Raw genomic sequence first — 20,046 nt, forward strand, 5'->3', positions numbered from 1 at the left:
GTTAGAAATAAGCAGGCAGACAAGAAAAATTAACAGGTGGTTTATTACAAGCCTAGAGATCTATTTCTGGTAAAGAAACCACTTGTCATATTTAACCAAAATTATCTCTTGTTGAACTCTGCCAGAGTTCTGGTCTGGAGTAGACAAAAAAGTAACATATTCTTTTTGTTCATTACGTAATGTGTTCACCTAACTTCAATAACAAAAAGTTTCCCCACATGCTGACAGTTGGGTAACATAAAAAATGCATTCTCATGAACTGTTCAAAATCATCCACACACAAAATCTAAGCATGGTGAAACTCTTCCAGAACACGTTGATGCAATTTGAGCACTATGAAATTTTGGAGGCAAGTATCAGGAAATGGGAAACAGTGACAAATACAAATCTACGAGGTTTATTTTCACAAACTGAATGAAAACGCTGATGAAATGTGTACTTACAATTCTTGCAACAAATAGTGTCTTGAATGGATCACCTGTTGCAGTAGCAATACTGTGAGGATCCCCTGAAAAAATTGCACAAATGAGTTATGAAAATAATTGTTTCTTAACTACATCACACACACACACACACACACACACACACACACACACACACACACACACACACACTTTTTTGTAACTGATCACATCTGACATTAAAAAATAACAAAATCCAGTAATTTAATCACATCAAATAAAATTTGTTGACTACACATACAATTTGCACAGAGTAGTTTTAGCGAAGGTATCTGGTAGACATTTCTGGTTGAACATGCATGTTTGTTATGCAAATGCAGGAAGATTTACAAATTTCTAGCCCAAGGGTTTTAATACTTTGCAAGTAAAGGTTCCAAACAAGTAGCATCAGTTTTGAACTGTATACTATATTTCTGTTTATTAGTTGACCACACTGTTGTGATCAATTTCGATTTCCACAAATTTCCGACTTTCTCCATAGTGTCAAGCCATGGATCAGTTTACTACTGCATAGGATGAGCTAATATTGAGAACACTATTAGAACGAAGAAAGTTATTGCAGAACTGTGAGAGTTTTTGTGTTATTCTAGAACACAATGAAGCACCAAATGAATCAACAGGCCAAAGACTTATTGTGAAATTCAATATTATGGGCCCAACAGTGAAATGTAATGAGTTCTGGGTGCCCTTATTCTCACAGATCTGTGTGAACACTGCAGCAATTGATGACAGTGTGGTTGTCAATCCAGTGAAGTCTGCTCTTTGCTGTTCTCAAGAACTGGGCACAGAATATGCTTCAATACGGCAAATTCTCACATAGTATGATCTCCATTACCATTCGCACAGAATACAGTTAACACAGCAGCTGAAAGATGCTAGTTATGAGAAGACAACAATGTGTTGACAGGTTCCTGATAAGAGCTCTACGAGAAGCGTTATCACCTTTAGTAACAATGTGCATTTCCATTTAGAAGAATTAAGAATAAACATAGAAGAATTGAGAATAAACAGAACTACTGGCTCTGGGAGCCAAAATCCTGGTGTGGTTCAAGATAGGGAAATGAATGCAGCCACAGTAAGCGTCAGTTGCGTGTGGATTTGTGTGGACAGCATCACTGGCACTCTTTTTCTAAAAGATGGCCACCTCCTGTGATTTTTCTTTAAGGTTACCTCAAATCACTGGTGTGCATCAATAAATAAGAAAGCAGCCAAGAGTTAATGAGTCTTTTTGGGCAGTCATAGTGAATTTCAGAGTTCTTGCTTGCCAGTACAGCAGAGGAGGTCAAATGCCAGGCATTTTCCACGTTTCAAAAGAGAATGGAGGTGAATATGTTTAGATATTTCTTTTAATGTGTTTTTAAAACAAGTCTGTAATCTGGAATACATCAAAGCCATTATGTTTTTTGAAGGACCCTATGGGAGCCTTTTAAGAGATGATATAACAAAATGTCACAGTGACAATTTCTTTGCTGTCTTTGAAAGGTTGAGAATCAGCGAATAATTATTGCAGTGAAAGTGAAAATCTCAGTTCACTTCATAAAACTCAGTTCACTTCATGAAAATTACTTTTTTTATAAATCTTAATGCCTAAATGGCATTTACGTAAGACAATTAAAATATTATGACTGGCTAGAACTGATTGTAAGTAACAACCATCTTCAGATCATGTACATATTAAAGCTAGTTGGAAAACAAACAAGATGTAAGAGTAATGGTAGTCATATAGTGAGGCATTTGTGTAGAAAGCAACTTGAATTAAAAAAAGGCATGTCACTGCATAATCACTGGTACATTCAATTTATGTTCAAACTGCCTTTCAATTAATATGTGTACAATCTGAAGATGGCTGTCACTTACAAGCAAATCTACCTACTAGTAGTATTTTAGTTGCCTTACTTGAATGGGACCTAGCCATTAAAAGATTCTGGTATTTTTTTAGTTATTGAAGAACGCTTTCTACATTCCTGATAATGTCAGGCTTTATTAACAGCTTACCGTGTGAACATTCTGTATGTTTTACTTCATTTGGGTAACTTTTTATTTTAAGTGGCAATACACCTCTGTAATAAATTCTGGCGATTTTTCTGAAATTTTAAGTAGCTTCATCTCTGCATGTACTTGGCTTAGGAAGATCTAATTGTGAAATTTTAACCTAACAGCTTGTTTATAAAGCCTGCAAGTTTTGTAATTTTTGTGTTCCTATAACATCAGGAATTATCACAGAGTAGAATAACTACGCCAACCACAGGGAAGAACAATTTGGGTCACGAGATATATAAACCCAATTCCAAATAAGGAATGTGTTGGCACTTGTAAATACCACTAAACCAGAAGTTTAATTATTATTGATTGTGAAGTACTAACAAATTCATTCAGGGTTGCTCCAAGTTTCCCCAAGTGAAATCACTGATATTTCCCTGATTTCCAGACAAGTGTTAACATTTTCCCGGTAAAATTCAGAGATATCAAGAGTGAGTAAAGACGTAAGTTAACAAAAAGTAGTGACTTTTGTATTTCACAATGAGTGAACAAAAAGCTTAAGTACTAACATCAAAATCTTTTGTAAAAAATTGTATTTAGATGGAGAAAGCAAGCCAAATGGTATGTGTGTATCATTAAGACCACTGATGTTATTTTATTTCAATAAAACAAAATACACTTTATGACTAAAATACACACTTTCTTGGAGTCGCGAGACAGATTTAAATACTTTCACTGACTTTGAAAATAATCTCAGACAAAAGTAGGCCTCTTGAAGAGTATAAGGCAGGGAAAAGTTGCGTAAACCAGCACTATAGGCAACCAAAAATAAAATGTTGGTTCTACTACATTCGTTATTGTCAGTTGTTATCCACAGTATAACGTCTTATTTTAGAGGTATTGGTGTCCGCCTGCATAGCTGTGTGGTAACATATTTGCCTATGATGCAGCAGGCCCAGGTTTGATTCCTGGCCGAGATGGAGATTTTCTCCACTTGTGGACTGGGTGTTGTGTTATTTCATGATCACTGACACACAAGTTGCCCATGTGGCACCACATAACGAAGACTTGCAACCCAGTGGCCGAAATTCCCTGGATGGGGCCTCCTGGCCATCAGTGTCAAATCGTCATTTCATTTTACAGGTATTGTGATTTTCCTTGCAAGAAAAGTGTGTACATACCATACAAAGCACCAGTGAATGCCACAATTTTCTTCTTATCGCCCTACTTTCTAATGTATGGACTACTTTCGAAGTGCAAAAATTTACTAGAATAAAGAAAATGTGTATAAAATGCTGCGCTCTACAATGTACTTGGGATGAGACAGTCTTAATTCCTGAAATCCACTGCCTGTGGCCTCTGGCCTACTTAGGGGTATTGCAGTGCTGGGTCCTTGACGAAAATCTGCCACATTACGCCACACACAGGCTCGGCCAGCGGGCAGATCGGTGACACTAGATCCCACAGTTAGGGCCTGCACATTTGTGGGAAATGATGGGCTTCAGATCGGCAGGCCCAATTCGTTAAAGATATCCACAGAAATGGCCTGCAGTTTTGACCCATCATGGATGTCCACTTGAGTGGCCAGCCATTCATGTTAGACACCACAATGGTTAAATGAAACCACAGTGATCAATCCCAGCAACAGATATCTTGCACAATATTCTGAGAATCAATACTAATGAGGATAGGTAGCAACTCACCACGAAGATGATCACTGAGCCGCAGACAGGCACATAGAAAAGAATCACACTCTCACAAATTTTCAGCCATAGCATTTGTCAGAAAACGAGAGTGCACACACACTTTCACACAATCACTCAGACAACTCGAGCTCACATGACTGCTGTCTCTGGCTGTTGTGTCAATAGTCTAAGAATCAGATTCAGACCACTCCTCTCACCTTTCTGCCTCTCGTTGGCAGCTGCTTGGCTAGTGACAAGAAGTGGTGACAACACTGACTGTAAGCTGAGGGGAATGGTAGGAAGGCGAGAAGCAGTAATAATGAGGGCATAGGGAAGCAGTGCACATACTCAGCTGTGCCCAGCCAGCAACAATGTGTGAAATCTCAGTAAACAAATCATTTCCTCTACTGAGACAAACAAGATTTTTTTCAAATTTCCCTGATTTCCAGAACTTGTGGCAACACTGACATTATTAATAGAAGAAATGACATACTGCAGAAGCAGACCTCTAAGAAGGTGAGCTAGGGTTCTGCAGAAATAGAGGAACATGCAAGGTAGTACTGAGCCCTTATAAGCATTTGCAGATTTAGAAAAATACTTTTCTAAATACACTCTCTCTCTCTCTCTCTCTCTCTCTCTCTCTCTCTCTCTCTCTCTCTCTCTGAAATTATCAGTGCTGAAATCACAAAGTACAGGTGGCAAGTGATTATCTACTAACAGAACAGAAGTCAGTTTGCAGTTCTAAACATATATTTCACACGAGAAAAAAATTACAATACACACATTACATAACGAGTAGCACCAAGCAGAGACATGTTAAATACATAGATATTACAGAAGACATATGATAATTAAAATAAACAGTTATACAGAATGCACTCAAGACAATTAAACTGTACATATCTGGGTATGAAATAGACTTAGTCCGAACACATGCACTAAGGAAAAACTCAGTACAGCACTCGTGGCTGCTGCATCGTGGTCGCGAAGTGGGGCTGAGGCAGTTTCAGATAAGTTTTTACAGCCGGACGATAATTTATGGATTTATAATTTTAGCTTGACGATGTCCACTATGGACAAATGGTAGTTACTTTTATTCTGAAGCTGGTTTGGTTATCCCGACAAACCTAGGTAAACATTGCAACTGAGGATGTTGGTTAAAATTAAAAATTTAATAATTCTATTATATGGTTTCCAGTCCATGATCTCCAGTTTCTTCTTCTCTCCCTAGCAATACTTCTGTATACCTCACCCAACTCTGCACATAATCATTATGAAAACCCCGAGCTATATTCTTCTCGGCTGCTTCCTTCAGGATGGCTACAAATGTGTTTCCTACAGTACAAGGAACATTTTGAATGTTCAATTTGACCTCTTTACAGAAGATGTCCAAATCTATTTTTCTAAAATTCCATCATTTTAGTTTAGTCGTTTTAATGACTGGCACTTTAAGGCCTATTGTGAGGCAGGCATGCTTCTTCTGACTCTTAGGGACACTGTTTAATGCTTTATGGCAAAAGGGTATTGTGCTGTCAAACTGGTCTCTAATGACGAAACAAGAGGTCCAAGTAGAAAGTTTTGCTGCCTTTGGCATCATATAGTAGGTACAGGTTGTTAGCTTTCACCCATTCCACCAATGTCTCACCATCACTGTTCGATGCGTATCCCGAGGCAGTATGGTGGCTGTTGAAGTCATCTATGTATACAGCAGAGTGAGGCACAGAGGTGGTGATGTTATCAGGCCATCTTGTGTAACTAAATGATGTTTATATTTTGGAGTTGAGAGTTAAGATTTCCAGGACATATTCAGTGCAAACCACAGGCTCTGCACGACATTCAGTGAGAATCTTTTATGTAGCTTGCCAAACCATGTGCGCTAACAAGGCATAGTTTGCTATCTTGCAAACCGCAATTCTTGCCCTGTTATTCAGCTCTTTGGCATTTTTTATATGAAGCTCCTGAAGGCAGATGATGTCAGTGCACTCCTCCTCAGCAATTTATGCAATGCACTCACCCTTTGATATAAGACATGCCTTCACAATTCAATTTTAACAACTGGACTGAGGGTCTATTTTAGTTGAGTGGCCACAAGGGTGACAACTTTTCCTGCAGTTCATTTAGGATGTAAAATGGTCCGATTGTTCTTCTCTTCCTTACACTCAGCAGGCAATGAAGGAAACTGACGAGAAATGTTGAAAGGAAATTAAAGTTCTAGGAGAAGAAACAACCTTGCAGTTTGTCAATGATTTAGTCTGTCAGATGTCAAAGAACCTGGAGGGTCAATTGCATTGAATTGAAATGTCCTACAAAGATGTTTTTGGTTAACATAAATAAAAGTAAAATAAAGGTAACAGTGTACTTTACTTCAGTCGGGTGATTCTGAGGCAATCAGAATGGGAAACAAAATAAGACTAGCAGTAGCAAGGAAAGCTTGCCTGGAAGAGAAATTTGTAACAATGGAATATAAATGTGTAATGAAGTTTCTTCTATAAGTACTTACCCGAAATGTAGCCATGTATGAAAGCAAATTGTGGATGATAATTTATACAGACAACATGAGAACACAGGTTACGGTGAGAGCAAATGCCTATGTGCACTTTGGTAACAGATATGCTTGAAGTTGTCATTTGCAGAGATGTAACTTCAGCAAATGGTTGCAAAATGTCTGAATTTCTCTGGAGAAAATTGGCAAATAAGCTGAAAAAGCTCAACAAGCATGATTCAGTTGGACAAAAGTTGTGTTACTTGTTACATTGTTTGTTGTTGTTGTGGTCTTCAGTCCTGAGACTCGTTTGATGCGGCTCTCCATGCTACTCTCTCCTGTGCAAGCTTCTTCATCTCCCAGTACCTACTGCAACCTACATCCTTCTGAATCTGCTTAGTGTATTTATCTCTTGGTCTCCCTCTAGGATTTTTACCCTCCACGCTGCCCTCCAATGCTAAATTTGTGATCCCTTGATGCCTCAAAACATGTCCTACCCACCGATCCCTTCTTCTAGTCAAGTTGTGCCACAAACTTCTCTCTCCCCAATCCTATTCAATACCTCCTCATTAGTTACGTGATCTACCCACCTTATCTTCAGCATTCTTCTGTAGCACCACATTTCGAAAGCTTCTATTCTCTTCTTGTCCAAACTGGTTATCGTCCATGTTTCACTTCCATACATGGCTACACTCCATAAAAATACTTTCAGAAACGACTTCCTGACACTTAAATCTACACTCTATGTTAACAAATTTCTCTTCTTCAGAAACGATTTCCTTGCCATTGCCAGTCTACATTTTATATCCTCTCTACTTCGACCATCATCAGTTATTTTACTCCCTAAATAGCAAAACTCCTTTACTACTTTAAGTGTCTCATTTCCTAATCTAATTCCCTCAGCATCACCCGACTTACTTCGACTACATTCCATTATCCTCATTTTGCTTTTGTTGATGTTCATCTTATATCCTCCCTTCAATACACCGTCCATTCCGTTCAACTGCTCTTCCAAGTCCTTTGCTGTCTCTGACAGAATTACAATGTCATCGGCGAACCTCAAAGTTTTTATTTCTTCTCCATGAATTTTAATACCTACTCCGAATTTTTCTTTTGTTTCCTTTACTGCTTGCTCAATATACAGATTGAATAACATCGGGGAGAGGCTACAACCCTGTCTCACTCCTTTCCCAACCACTGCTTCCCTTTCATGCCCCTCGACTCTTATAACCGCCATCTGGTTTCTGTACAAATTGTAAATAGCCTTTCGCTCCCTGTATTTTACCCCTGCCACCTTCAGAATTTGAAAGAGAGTATTCCAGTTAACGTTGTCAAAAGCTTTCTCTAAGTCTACAAATGCTAGAAACATAGGTTTGCCTTTTCTTAATCTTTCTTCTAAGATAAGTCGTAAGGTTAGTATTGCCTCACGTGTTCCAACATTTCTACGGAATCCAAACTGATCTTCCCCGTGGTCCGCTTCTACCAGTTTTTCCATTCGTCTGTAAAGAATTCGCGTTAGTATTTTGCAGCTGTGACTCACTAAACTGATACTTCGGTAATTTTCACATCTGTCAACACCTGCTTTCTTTGGGATTGGAATTATTATATTCTTCTTGAAGTCTGTGGGTATTTCGTCTGTCTCATACATCTTGCTCACCAGATGGTAGAGTTTTGTCATGACTGGCTCTCCCAAGGCCATCAGTAGTTCTAATGGAATGTTGTCTACTCCCGGGGCCTTGTTTCGACTCAGGTCTTTCAGTGCTCTGTCAAACTCTTCACGCAGTATCTTATCTCCCATTTCATCTTCATCTACATTCTCTTCCATTTCCATAATACTGTCCTCAAGTACATCGCCCTTGTATAAACCCTCTATATACTCCTTCCACCTTTCTGCCTTCCCTTCTTTGCTTAGAACTGGGTTGCCATCTGGGCTCTTGATATTCATACAAGTGGTTCTCTTCTCTCCAAAGGTCTCTTTAATTTTCCTGTAGGCAGTATCTATCTTACCCCTAGTGAGACAAGCCTCTACATCCTTACATTTGTCCTCTAGCCATCCCTGCTTAGCCATTTTGCACTTCCTGTCGATCTCATTTTTGAGACGTTTGTATTCCCTTTTGCCTGCTTCATTTACTGCATTTTTATATTTTCTCCTTTCATCAATTAAATTCAATATTTCTTCTGTTACCCAAGGATTTCTATTAGCCCCCGTCTTTTTACCTACTTGATCCTCTGCTGCCTTCACTACTTCATCCCTCAGAGCTACCCATTCTTCTTCTACTGTATTTCTTTCCCCCATTCCTGTCAATTGTTCCCTTATGCTCTCCCTGAAACTCTGTACAACCTCTGGTTCCTTCAGTTTATCCAGGTTCCATCTCCTTAAATTCCCACCTTTTTGCAGTTTCTTCAGTTTCAATCTGCAGTTCATAACCAATAGATTGTGGTCAGAATCCACATCTGCCCCTGGAAATGTTTTACAATTTAAAACCTGGTTCCTAAATCTCTGTCTTACCATTATATAATCTATCTGATACCTATTAGTATCTCCAGGATTCTTCCAGGTATACAACCTTCTTTTATGATTCTTGAACCAAGTGTTAGCTATGATTCAGTTATGCTCTGTGCAAAATTCTACCAGGCGGCTTCCTCTTTCATTTCTTCCCCCCAATCCATATTCACCTACTATGTTTCCTTCTCTCCCTTTTCCTACTGACGAATTCCAGTCACCCACGACTATTAAATTTTCGTCTCCCTTCACTACCTGAATAATTTCTTTTATCTCGTCATACATTTAATCAATTTCTTCATCATCTGCAGAGCTAGTTGGCATATAAACTTGTACTACTGTAGTAGGCATGGGCTTTGTGTCTATCTTGGCCACAATAATGCGTTCACTATGCTGTTTGTAGTAGCTAACCCGCACTCCTATTTTTTTATTCATTATTAAACCTACTCCTGCATTACCCCTATTTGATTTTGTATTTATAACCCTGTAACCACCTGACCAAAAGTCTTGTTCCTCCTGCCACCGAACTTCACTAATTCTCACTATATCTAACTTTAACCTATCCATTTCCCTTTTTAAATTTTCTATCCTACCTGCCCGATTAAGGGATCTGACATTCCACGCTCCAATCCGTAGAATGCCAGTGTTCTTTCTCCTGATAACGACGTCCTCAAGAAGTAGTCCCCGCCCGGAGATCCGAATGGGGGACTATTTTACCTCCGGAATATTTTACCCAAGAGGACGCCATCATCATTTAATCATACAGTAAAGCTGCATGTCCTCGGGAAAAATTACGGCTGTAGTTTCCCCTTGCTTTCAGCTGTTCGCAGTACCAGCACAGCAAGGCCGTTTTGGTTAATGTTACAAGGCCAGATCAGTCAATCATCCAGACTGTTGCCCCTGCAACTACTGAAAAGGCTGCTGCCCCTCTTCAGGAACCACATGTTTGTCTGGCCTCTCAACAGATACCCCTCCGTTGTGGTTGCACCTACGGTACGGCCATCTGTATCGCTGAGGCACGCAAGCCTCCCCACCAACGGCAAGGTCCATGGTTCATGGGGGAAGCATAGAACATGAAAACAAATGGTTCTATTGCTGTTACAGAAACATTGGACTGGACAATGTGAGCAAGTCATAACCCTAACAGCTCTCTTGAAGCTGCCCCTCTTAAAATTCTGAGGATCAGCTAACACAGTTTATGTTAAACAGCAAGTCAAACATCTGAAGCTTAATGAATAGTCAAGTGGTGTCTGCAAGTGGCCAGTGGCGTTGAGCCTTACAAGCTACAACAGCCAACTGGTTTAGGTAAAGACAGTATTTACTGCTCTGGTAATATTGTCATCAGACTGAAAGAAGAACTGCACACTTCTACTCATGAAAAGATTCTCACTTCAGCAGATGCAGCTGGTCTATTAGAAAACTCATCAGAATTTTAAGATCGAGACAACGATTTTGACATTTGAAAATTTAAAAATGCACAATAGCGGCATGTTGGCTTTTCCTCCTCCCTACCTAAACTGTAATGCAACAAAGCACAACATCCTTTGCACATAGCTATCTTTGAGGAAGGTTTTCGAAGTGTCTGAAGTGCATTAAATTCAACATTATTTTTTTAATTTTTTTGCTATTTTATTTTTATGGTGTTAATACAGAATTGTGTGTAAAACATCAGTCAAAATCATCAGTTCTCTGACTTTTAGTTAATTATCAACCTAGAGTTTATCAGTGCTGTAATTGGTCTTATTTAAATTTAGGAAATGGAGGACCTGGTGAGACCAAAGCAGTATTCTTTACCACTTGAGATTAGATGAGGTCAGCCAAAGTTAATTCAGTTTTGAAAGAACACGGAAGAAAAACAGCAAGCATCAAGGAAAAATGGATTCTGTTAAATAATAAGAGACCTTTGAAAATAGAAAGGTAGAAGGAAAGGCTAACAAAGCAGAAATCTTTCTCCCTGAAAGTCTTGGCAAGAAATGACCATTCTCAACGTCTCTAATATGGCATCTATGACGTCACCACATAAACACGGCAACAAACACGAAAATACATATAAATACGACAATAACATCTCCCTCCAAAAATATAATCACAATCAACAGGACAAGCGAGGGAAATTGGGGATTTTAGGGTGGGGACACACGTACCTCAATTCCAAACAACACACAAAAAATAAATAAATAATCATCAAATTCCACTACACCCACAAAATCCACAGGAATCTGTCACTTCCCTTCACCTATATAGCTTAACCTGAAGTGTCATTACCACAAAAAACTTACTACTAAAAAAATTGGAATCTGACACTTCCCCTGACCTAGCTCAACAGCAACAGCATCTATCAACATCACAACACCAACAACTGAAACAAAAACTGGAATCTGACACTTCTGTTGACCTATATAGGTCAACCATAGCTGACGATACAAAACACATCAAAATACTTGGCTTTGTCTAATGTTTTCTACTTTTAGGTTTTACAACATGGTGTTTCAATGTGACACCAATATAAACATTAGGTTATGCTACAGGTCAACAATGTTTATTTAGCAATCACATTAACTGACTCTGCTTACTCACAACTGAATTTTCTTCTCTCAACATAACCTACCTCGAACTACACTACAAATCATTGTCACCAGAATGAACATTTCAGGTGGATACAATACCACACAAGTCGTAAAGAACCAACAAAAACTGCTGGCCAATCTGGACACCAAATTACTGAAAACTTATCTTTGGCACCATTTGGAAGAAATCCAAAATGTTTTCAATACAGGCCAAAAACATGACTTGTCACATATGGTATAGGATCACAATATAAAGTTAAGAAAATTAAATACAATTTACCGTTTCACTATAAATTTTGTCATAATATTTAAATTCTTGTGTTGTGTTAGATGACAACTTATGAACACAACAGTTAAAACACTGGGTTTATGTCTCAATGTAAGCCTTACTCTAAAGAGACTGTCCAATTTATTAGCTAAAGTCTGTTGGGCATAGGCAAAAACAGTGGGACATGTCTGTATGAATTAGACAATACAAAGTGGACAAGCTTAATAATGCAAACATATATGTGAGCTGAAACTTTTAAAATTTGTTCATTAATCTCTGGAAGACACTTTAACAACAAGGAGAAACAGAAACACTGTGGGCAGGAAAGCGAGCAACTTTCTGAAATGCACGCAGCAGGACAGGCTAATCATACACCAAATATTAACTTTAAAATTCTAAAACAGGGTCGACAGAAGCGTCCGATCCTACGCGTCGGCTTTGACCCGTGACGTAAGGGTGTTGTCGTGTGTGACGTCATGACGGCGCGGAGTTTGGTTTGAGTGTGGCTGTCTCCAGTTCTGTTTTATTTTATTTACTTTTCTGATCTGTTCGTTCTATCCCGTGAGATTTTTTTTTTTTTAAAGACAAAAAACACTAATCAGCTACTGAAGCATCTTTATCTTCTATGGGTCGCAGGGGTTACGACCCCTGGGGAGGTGGGTGGGTATTCATGCATGGCTGTCTTCACTTAGACGTTGTAGCTACGCAAGGCGTCTAAATTTGTTTATATTTAGTTTGTCCCCACCCAAAACACCCCATTTCCCGCGCTTGTCCCGTTAGTGTCATTAGGCTTCTTGTGGAAAGTGTGTGTGTTTGTTTTTTTTTTTTCCGCCATATTTGTGACGTCGTGGGTCAAAGCAGACGGGCGGGATCGGACGCTTCCGTATTTCCCTAAAACATATTCCTTGGAGCCAAGAATAATCAGTATGCTGACGTAATGTAAAAATAAAACAACTTCTAAAAATCAAGAAGACTACTAAGGAGTAAATAGTATAAGTAGGCCAACATATTTAAATGATACTAACACCATACTGATACTACTATACTGATATATTCTATACTGATACTTCTATAGTTTAAAAGTTTAGTAGTTCTGGATCTTGATGAAGTCTGCATAAATTATATTTTATCACTTCCTTACCATGTACAAAACGGAAGCCAGAAAAACTAGTAACTCAATGACTTGGTTAAAAACAGTTTTAAATTTAAGAATATTGATATTAATAAATTTTGTTTAGAGCAGCACTTAGAAGCATGTGCAACAGAGATAGAATTTCATAATAGGTCCTTTATAATAGTAGCCATATACAGAGCACCTTCATGAAATTTCAACCTGTTTATAAACAGTCTAAGATTTATCATCTCACCCAAAATTAAAAAACAAAGAACTAATGGTTGCTGGTGATTTTAATATAGATGCCCTGAAAAACACCGTCAGTGAACAGTTGTGAAATCAGTTACATTGTCATTCAATTTAATTTCCACTGTAAATTTCCCAACTAGGATATACAAGTGTTCTAAGACTGCCATTGATAATATCTATAGACAATTCTAGGCAACTAAGTCACATTACAAACCAGTAGTAAATGGGCTATCTGACCACGACATGCAGCACCTAACATTAAATTTGAAAATTGTCGGGGTAAAACATCTACCAGAACTGAGTACAGAAGGCCAATAAAACAGTCAAAAACTGAGAAATTTAGGAGATTGCTCATAGAAATTAATTGGATGGATGTTTACATTCATTAATAAAGTTAGCAACTTATTTTAAAATTGTTTTCCCCTGACAGTAACTCAAATTAAGCAGAAGCCTAACAAGAAGCCATGGATCACACAAGGGATAAAGATATCATGTGAGACAAAAAGGAAACAATCTTATGTAGGGACACCTTTGATACTAGCATTATAGCTCATTGCAAAAGTTACTGCAAAATATTTAAAATTATCCAGAAATCCAAACACCTGCATTATGAGAAGAAGAAAAATACATCCAGCAATAAAATAAAAACAATATGGGATATAGTTAAGTCAGACAGGTAGGACCAGAAATTAGGAGGAACAAATAGCTCCAAAAATAAATGAAACCCTGGTAACAAACATGTGTTGCAAACCATTTAAACAAGTATTTTGTCTCTGTTACTGATAGCATGGGGTTGTCAGGTTCAGTAAATTATGCAGTGGAATATCTGAGACCAGTGCACACAAGCAATCTCAGTAAAATGGAATTGACACTTACTGCGCCCAAAGAAATAGAATCCATCATAAAGTCCTTGAAATCAAGGCATTCTAGTGGTTATGATAACATATCAACAGGGTTAATAAAAGAGTGTTCATGTGAGCTTAGTCACATCTTAAATTATTTGTGTAATCAATCACTTGTCACAGGAACATTCCCGGACTGGCTTAAATATGCTGAAGTTATACCACTCCACAAGAAAGGGGGACAAACAAATGCCAACAAATTACCAACCAATCTCACTTTTGCCAGCTTTTTCAAAAATCTTTGAAAAGGTTATGTTCTAATGTCTACTTAAGCACCTTAGTGAAAATAACACTGTCAAAGTCACAGTTTGAGATTCTTAAGGGTTCTGATATTGAGAAAGCTATTTACACTTACAGTGAAAATGTCCTTCATTCATTAGACAACAAATTAGAGGCAACTGGCATATTCTGTGACCTATCAAAGGCTTTTGACTGTGAATCACAGCATTCTTTTAATTAAATTAAAATATTTCGACATTACTGGTAGTGCTGCAAAGTGATTTCAGTCGTATCTTACTAATAGAAAACAAAGGGTGTCATTACATATCACTTCAGCAGTAGGCAATCAGACATCATCTGACTGGGAAGAAATTACATGTGGTGTTCCCAAAGTTCTAGTATATACTAGGCCCACTAGTTTTTCTTGTGTAAATTAATGACCTGCCATCTGTTACATTACCAGATGTCAAGTTTGTCTTATTTGCAGATGATACAAACATTGCAATAAACAGTAAATCAAATACACATTTAGAAAGGGCAGCTATCAAGTGGTTCATAACCAACTCACTGTCATTAAACTTTGAAAAGACCCACTGTATGCAGTTCAGAACTTCCAAGAGATTTCCTTCTAGTGTGTGTATAAAATATGAGGACATGGAAATGGGAGAAGTTGAGAGTGTAAAATTCTTGTGATTACAACTTCATAATAAATTTAGTTGGGAGCGACATACTAACGAGCTTCTGAAGTGCCTAAACAAGCCTGTTTTTGCAATGAAAATGTCAGATATAGGAGATCTAAATATAAAAAACTGACAATATTTTGCTTATTTCCACTCCATTATATTAGATGGTATCCTATTCTGGGGTAACTCAAGAAACAATTTTGAGTACAGAAGTGTACAATAAGAGTAATTAGTAGTTTAAATCCAAGAACATCATGTCGAAACCAATTCAAAGAATTGGGAATACTAACCACAGCTTCTCAGTATATTTATTCCTCAATTAAGTTTGTTTTAAATAATACATCTCTTTTTCCAACTAACTGTTTAGCGCACAGTATCAATGATAGGAATAAGAACAATATATATAGACTTAACATCACTTACTCTTGCCCAAAAAGGAGTCCAGTATTCAGCAACACAATTTCCAATAAGTTATCAGTAACAAATAAGAGTTTAGTTTCAGACAAGGCACAATTTAAAAGAATTTTCGGTGGCCAACTCCTATTCCATCCATGAATTTCTCAACAAGTGCAGTAGACCATTTTAATGAAAACTTATTATACTTTAATTTTTGACAATACTTTGTTGTAACAGCCAAGTAACTACCTACTGCGTGAATGATGGATGTAAGGAAAACATCTAGTCTCAAGTCTGTAAATAGTGGAAGTTTAATTTTAATTCATGTACATAATTTTACTGTTTATTGACTGAGGAGCATTAAAATTAATGAAACAAGTTTTTCTAATTACATTTTTGGAATGTGTTTATCTGACATGTTCCACTCCCAGGATACCCTCGTTTGTGGGGCTATGGAATGAATAATCTAATCAAAACCATGGGGTATGCCTATGGAAAACATGAGAATGAAGTAAATAAAGAAATCTGTTACTGGCTACGTTTACACATGAACAAAAACTGAGTATACTCTCTCCTAAAGTCCACAATGAAATTTACAAATTTAAGTATTCACTTACAAACAGCTATCTCTTGCTCTAATTTGTAGGCAACTTGTTCAGCACGTTCTCTTCTCCGGCGTTCCAAACGCTCTTCTCTGGTTTCCACTCTCGTAGGGGGTGGGGTGTCTTTGGGATCCTGCGGAATTTTTTCAAATCACCAAATATGAGAGATACAACACCGAAGTGCTTGCAGGACTGTCTACATACATGAACGCGTAACTGCCTTACCTCAAAAAACTGCAAAAAATTTCCAACGCCAATGTATCCCCTGTTTTTCTTCTCATGCGGCAATTTATCAACGGGTGGTAAATATGGGACGGGATCACGAGGAGCAAAGAGTGCTAACAAATTTGGTGGCAAATACTGCGTCATTGCTGTGTATGTGACGAACTCAACAATACCACAAATTAATATGAACACGGGTTTTTCACCGACAGAGGTAGAATTGTCAAATTAACATCACATTCGCATACACCACTTCTGAACTACCACCAACATGAAAATGGCCGTCTATCCATGAATACCAACACTTAAGTGATCTCTGAAGGACGCCGAAATCGATCATTGCAAAGATAACTTCCACAGATATAAAGCATTTCTTTAAATTTACTTACTTGATCTCTTTCCAGTGTAATAAGCGATACTTTACAAACAGATTTCAGCATTTTTGTTATTAATAGTCATTAATATCTGTTGCCAAGTGCACGTACCTCTCACCTAGTGGTCTAATCAACGAAGACCAAAAGAGGTGGATTAGGGAGAAAAAATAGCGTAGTTGCAAATTATTGTACAGTACCAGGAAGGTATGATCTGAACGACATACTAAAAATCCTGACCGGTGTGGTGTGAGCGTTGGGGTGGGTGTGGGTGTAAATGTAACTCTTTAAGGTTTTTCTCGAATTACTCGAGGACCGCGGCCTCTAGGGAAAATGTTTGTCAGTGTAAAATTAAACTGGATTAAAATTCCTACAAAAAAGCTCCTATCATTTTTTTCTCTACAACTAGTAGTTTCGCAGATTAAAAATGTTAATCTATCCGTATAAAATTAAAGTTTATCTTTAAATGGAGTGAGTTAAAAACAAATATTAAATGTATGTACCACATCTAAACGCAGTAGAGCTGTACAAAAGGATAAATTGTGTTCCAGCGGTGTAGCAAAGTGGAGGAGGGAGATGTGTGGGGTAGAAGCACGAAGGAAGGTAGGTCATAGGTCTGCAAAATGAAGATCGAGCAGGTGATTCCCCACTGTATCTACTACACTAAGTCAGAATAAGTAACTGCAGGGTGTTTCAGGAGGCTATATGAGCTCTCACAGTATGGTTTTCTTTTTGGGAAGTGATGGCACAAAATATGGAGACAGTTCTTAGACTACAGGAGAGGACTGTAAAAATAATATCTGGAAACAGCCATTGGACACATTGTAAAGAACTCTTTAAAAAATGAGTATCCTTACAGCACCATTGCACCAGGTGAGACATCAACTGCCCTATTTCACTAATAGTGCTCTATATAATCATGGAACAAGAGGTAATTTGCATTTTCTTTTACCACGGAAAGCAAACCATTGTCACAGAAAATTACTAAATTACATCTGTTTAAAAAGGTTGCTGAAACATTCTTCATAAATGATGCATACTACACAGGATTCAGAGTAGCGGTTAATGATGAAAGGTGATAACAACACATCCAGTCATAATAAGGTAATGTGTATACAAGCAAATCATGTGTCTATATCTCTAATACATGATAGTAGTGTCCTGTTATTCCTCTGGGTTCAATATCTCGCTCGTGATGACGCAAGGCTGACTCAGTTTGTCAGGTGGATTGAGGGGAAGACATGAAGGTGTGTATTAAGCATAGCTGCAGGCCTAGAGCCTGTTTTCTGCATGTATTACATTTGGTGCAAGGGGTATAGCAGTATGTTCATTGTCCAGGAGTCATCAGACGGTGCTCTTAATATGTGCAGTGATGAAGAGCAAAACTATGAATTACAATATAAGTTGTCTGAAGCAAATGGTGTGTACATCAAAAAACGTTGTACACTAGGAACCAACTGAATGAGGCAGTGCAGTTGTTGACACACTGATCTCATTTAGAGCAGATACAGTGTGCTGTGTCTGGCCATCCTCTTTTAGGTTTTCAGTAATTTTCCTTAATAATTGCAGATAAATACTGGGATAGTTCTGTTATTGATATCATTGCCGAGCACCTATCCTATCCACACAAAAACATACTTATATATTCTGTGTGTATGTATTGTAATTATTGTGTCATGAAGGGTAACCAGAGAAAAAAATCAATTATGAATATTAGCTGTAAGCCTTGTAACTTAGGTAGAGATGCATGGTGCAAGCCGTTTTCGTCAGTCCATTAAGAGGACACATGCATTGGAGTGTGTGTTGCAAGTAAAAAATGATGCAGTTGCATACCATCTGCAAGCAAACAGCCACAAATGCCATATACATAGTTCCAGCAAGCAGAAGAGTTCCATACAGAGAAGAGTTTCATCTAGTCTCGGATAAAGAAGCCTGTAGCAGATACCATACGAGTGGGCACTATACCCATCTACGCCTGTGCAATAAACAGGACTTGCAAAGCTTGCCTGTGCGTACCCATAGACTAGAATTACTGATCGTGCATTTGTGGACATGTACCTGTGTCTGTATGTCAGTTTCAGTGTGACGAGACCTTGAACTTAAGGGTTCAGTTAGAGCAATAGAATCTGCCGCATCCATGGTTCCTGGTCTGTAGTACTATATGCTGCTATGTATACCCAAATCTTAAGAAAGTTATGGGCTGGGGTGGCGATTTGTTCTGGTAATTGACTGGAGAATCTAGTAAGCCTCATCTATGTTTTACACATACTCTAGTTATAAACTAGTGGCTGCACCCTTCTAAATGTTCATTGCAAACAAGTGAAGAAGCAATAAAATGCAGACTGGTAAGTCAACCCAGAGTCTCATTTCCTTGTCATCACCATATCTACTGCCTCAGCTCAACATCAGTCATTCTCTGCTGTCTCCAACCACAGAGACCTGATATACACAGCTTGATCCTGTACACAGCTGCCTGCGACCTAGAAACAGATGGATCAAGTAAGTCTCACATCTGGTCAGAGAGTATGTTGTGACCCATGTTGTGTTACAGCAGTGTATTTTGGGCTATTTGTTTTCGTTATATAAATGATGCCAAATACTATATCACTGGGAAATGATTCCTGGCTGGGTAAATACACATCTAACAGCTGCTCACCGACTAGCTCTCTAATAGCTGTGTGATGCAAGAAGCTGAAATAAGGCAAAAAAGTTATGGAACTAATACAACTTTACGAAGCAAATAAATGCCTGTGGGATATAAAATGATCAAAATATAGGGACAGGACGAAGAAACACAAGCTTCTGGAAGAAATGGAACTGAAGAGTTTATGTACTGGAGAAGTAATTCAGGGAAAACTTCAAAATTTTAGCAATTAGGTATCAAAATTCAGTGTTAATAGAAACTGAATTACAATTAAATAGTTGTGTTGCACGTTTGTAAACAATATGGTTACATGAAATCAAATAATGGTTACTGGCACTGTTAATGTGCGATTGATAATGAGAGTGGTAAGTCGAGAAACAAAATATTACTTTTAGTCTGTCATCATTTAAGGTATCTTAAGAGTTGAATAATTAAATAAAATTAAGCCGATAAGAACCAGAAGTGGGGCACAAAGCGACGTGTTAGTAATGAAGAAAAAAAGCGTTGACCTTGGTAGAATTAAAATAATGTCTGGATTTTATCTCCCACATTTCTTATTTGTGAATAAGAAAAGAATTTGTTTTGTCTGCACCGTGGTGGTGTAGGACATATTATTTGTTGTTTCAAATATATAATACCATTTTCAAAATACTAATGTGATGTGTCTGTAATCATCCCTAGCTCTGATGATCAATTTC

At 38.0% G+C, this 20,046-nt stretch overlaps 1 protein-coding gene across 1 annotated transcript in view; it reads right to left on the minus strand.

The window, feature by feature from the left end:
• LOC126260806 (U1 small nuclear ribonucleoprotein 70 kDa) overlaps positions 1–16,642 on the minus strand; it is an 83,420-nt gene extending 66,778 nt beyond the window's left edge. The window contains exons 1-3 of the mRNA XM_049958168.1: positions 16,337–16,642; positions 16,127–16,244; positions 444–508 (exon numbers count right to left, since the gene is read on the minus strand). Coding sequence (XP_049814125.1) covers positions 444–508; positions 16,127–16,244; positions 16,337–16,480 — 327 coding nt within the window. The 5' untranslated portion in view covers positions 16,481–16,642. The remainder of the gene's footprint in view (positions 1–443; positions 509–16,126; positions 16,245–16,336) is intronic.
• Positions 16,643–20,046: the final 3,404 nt, after the last annotated feature.

The sequence above is a fragment of the Schistocerca nitens genome, chromosome 5 (assembly GCF_023898315.1).
Source record: "Schistocerca nitens isolate TAMUIC-IGC-003100 chromosome 5, iqSchNite1.1, whole genome shotgun sequence".
Classification (NCBI taxonomy): Eukaryota; Metazoa; Arthropoda; class Insecta; order Orthoptera; family Acrididae; genus Schistocerca; species Schistocerca nitens.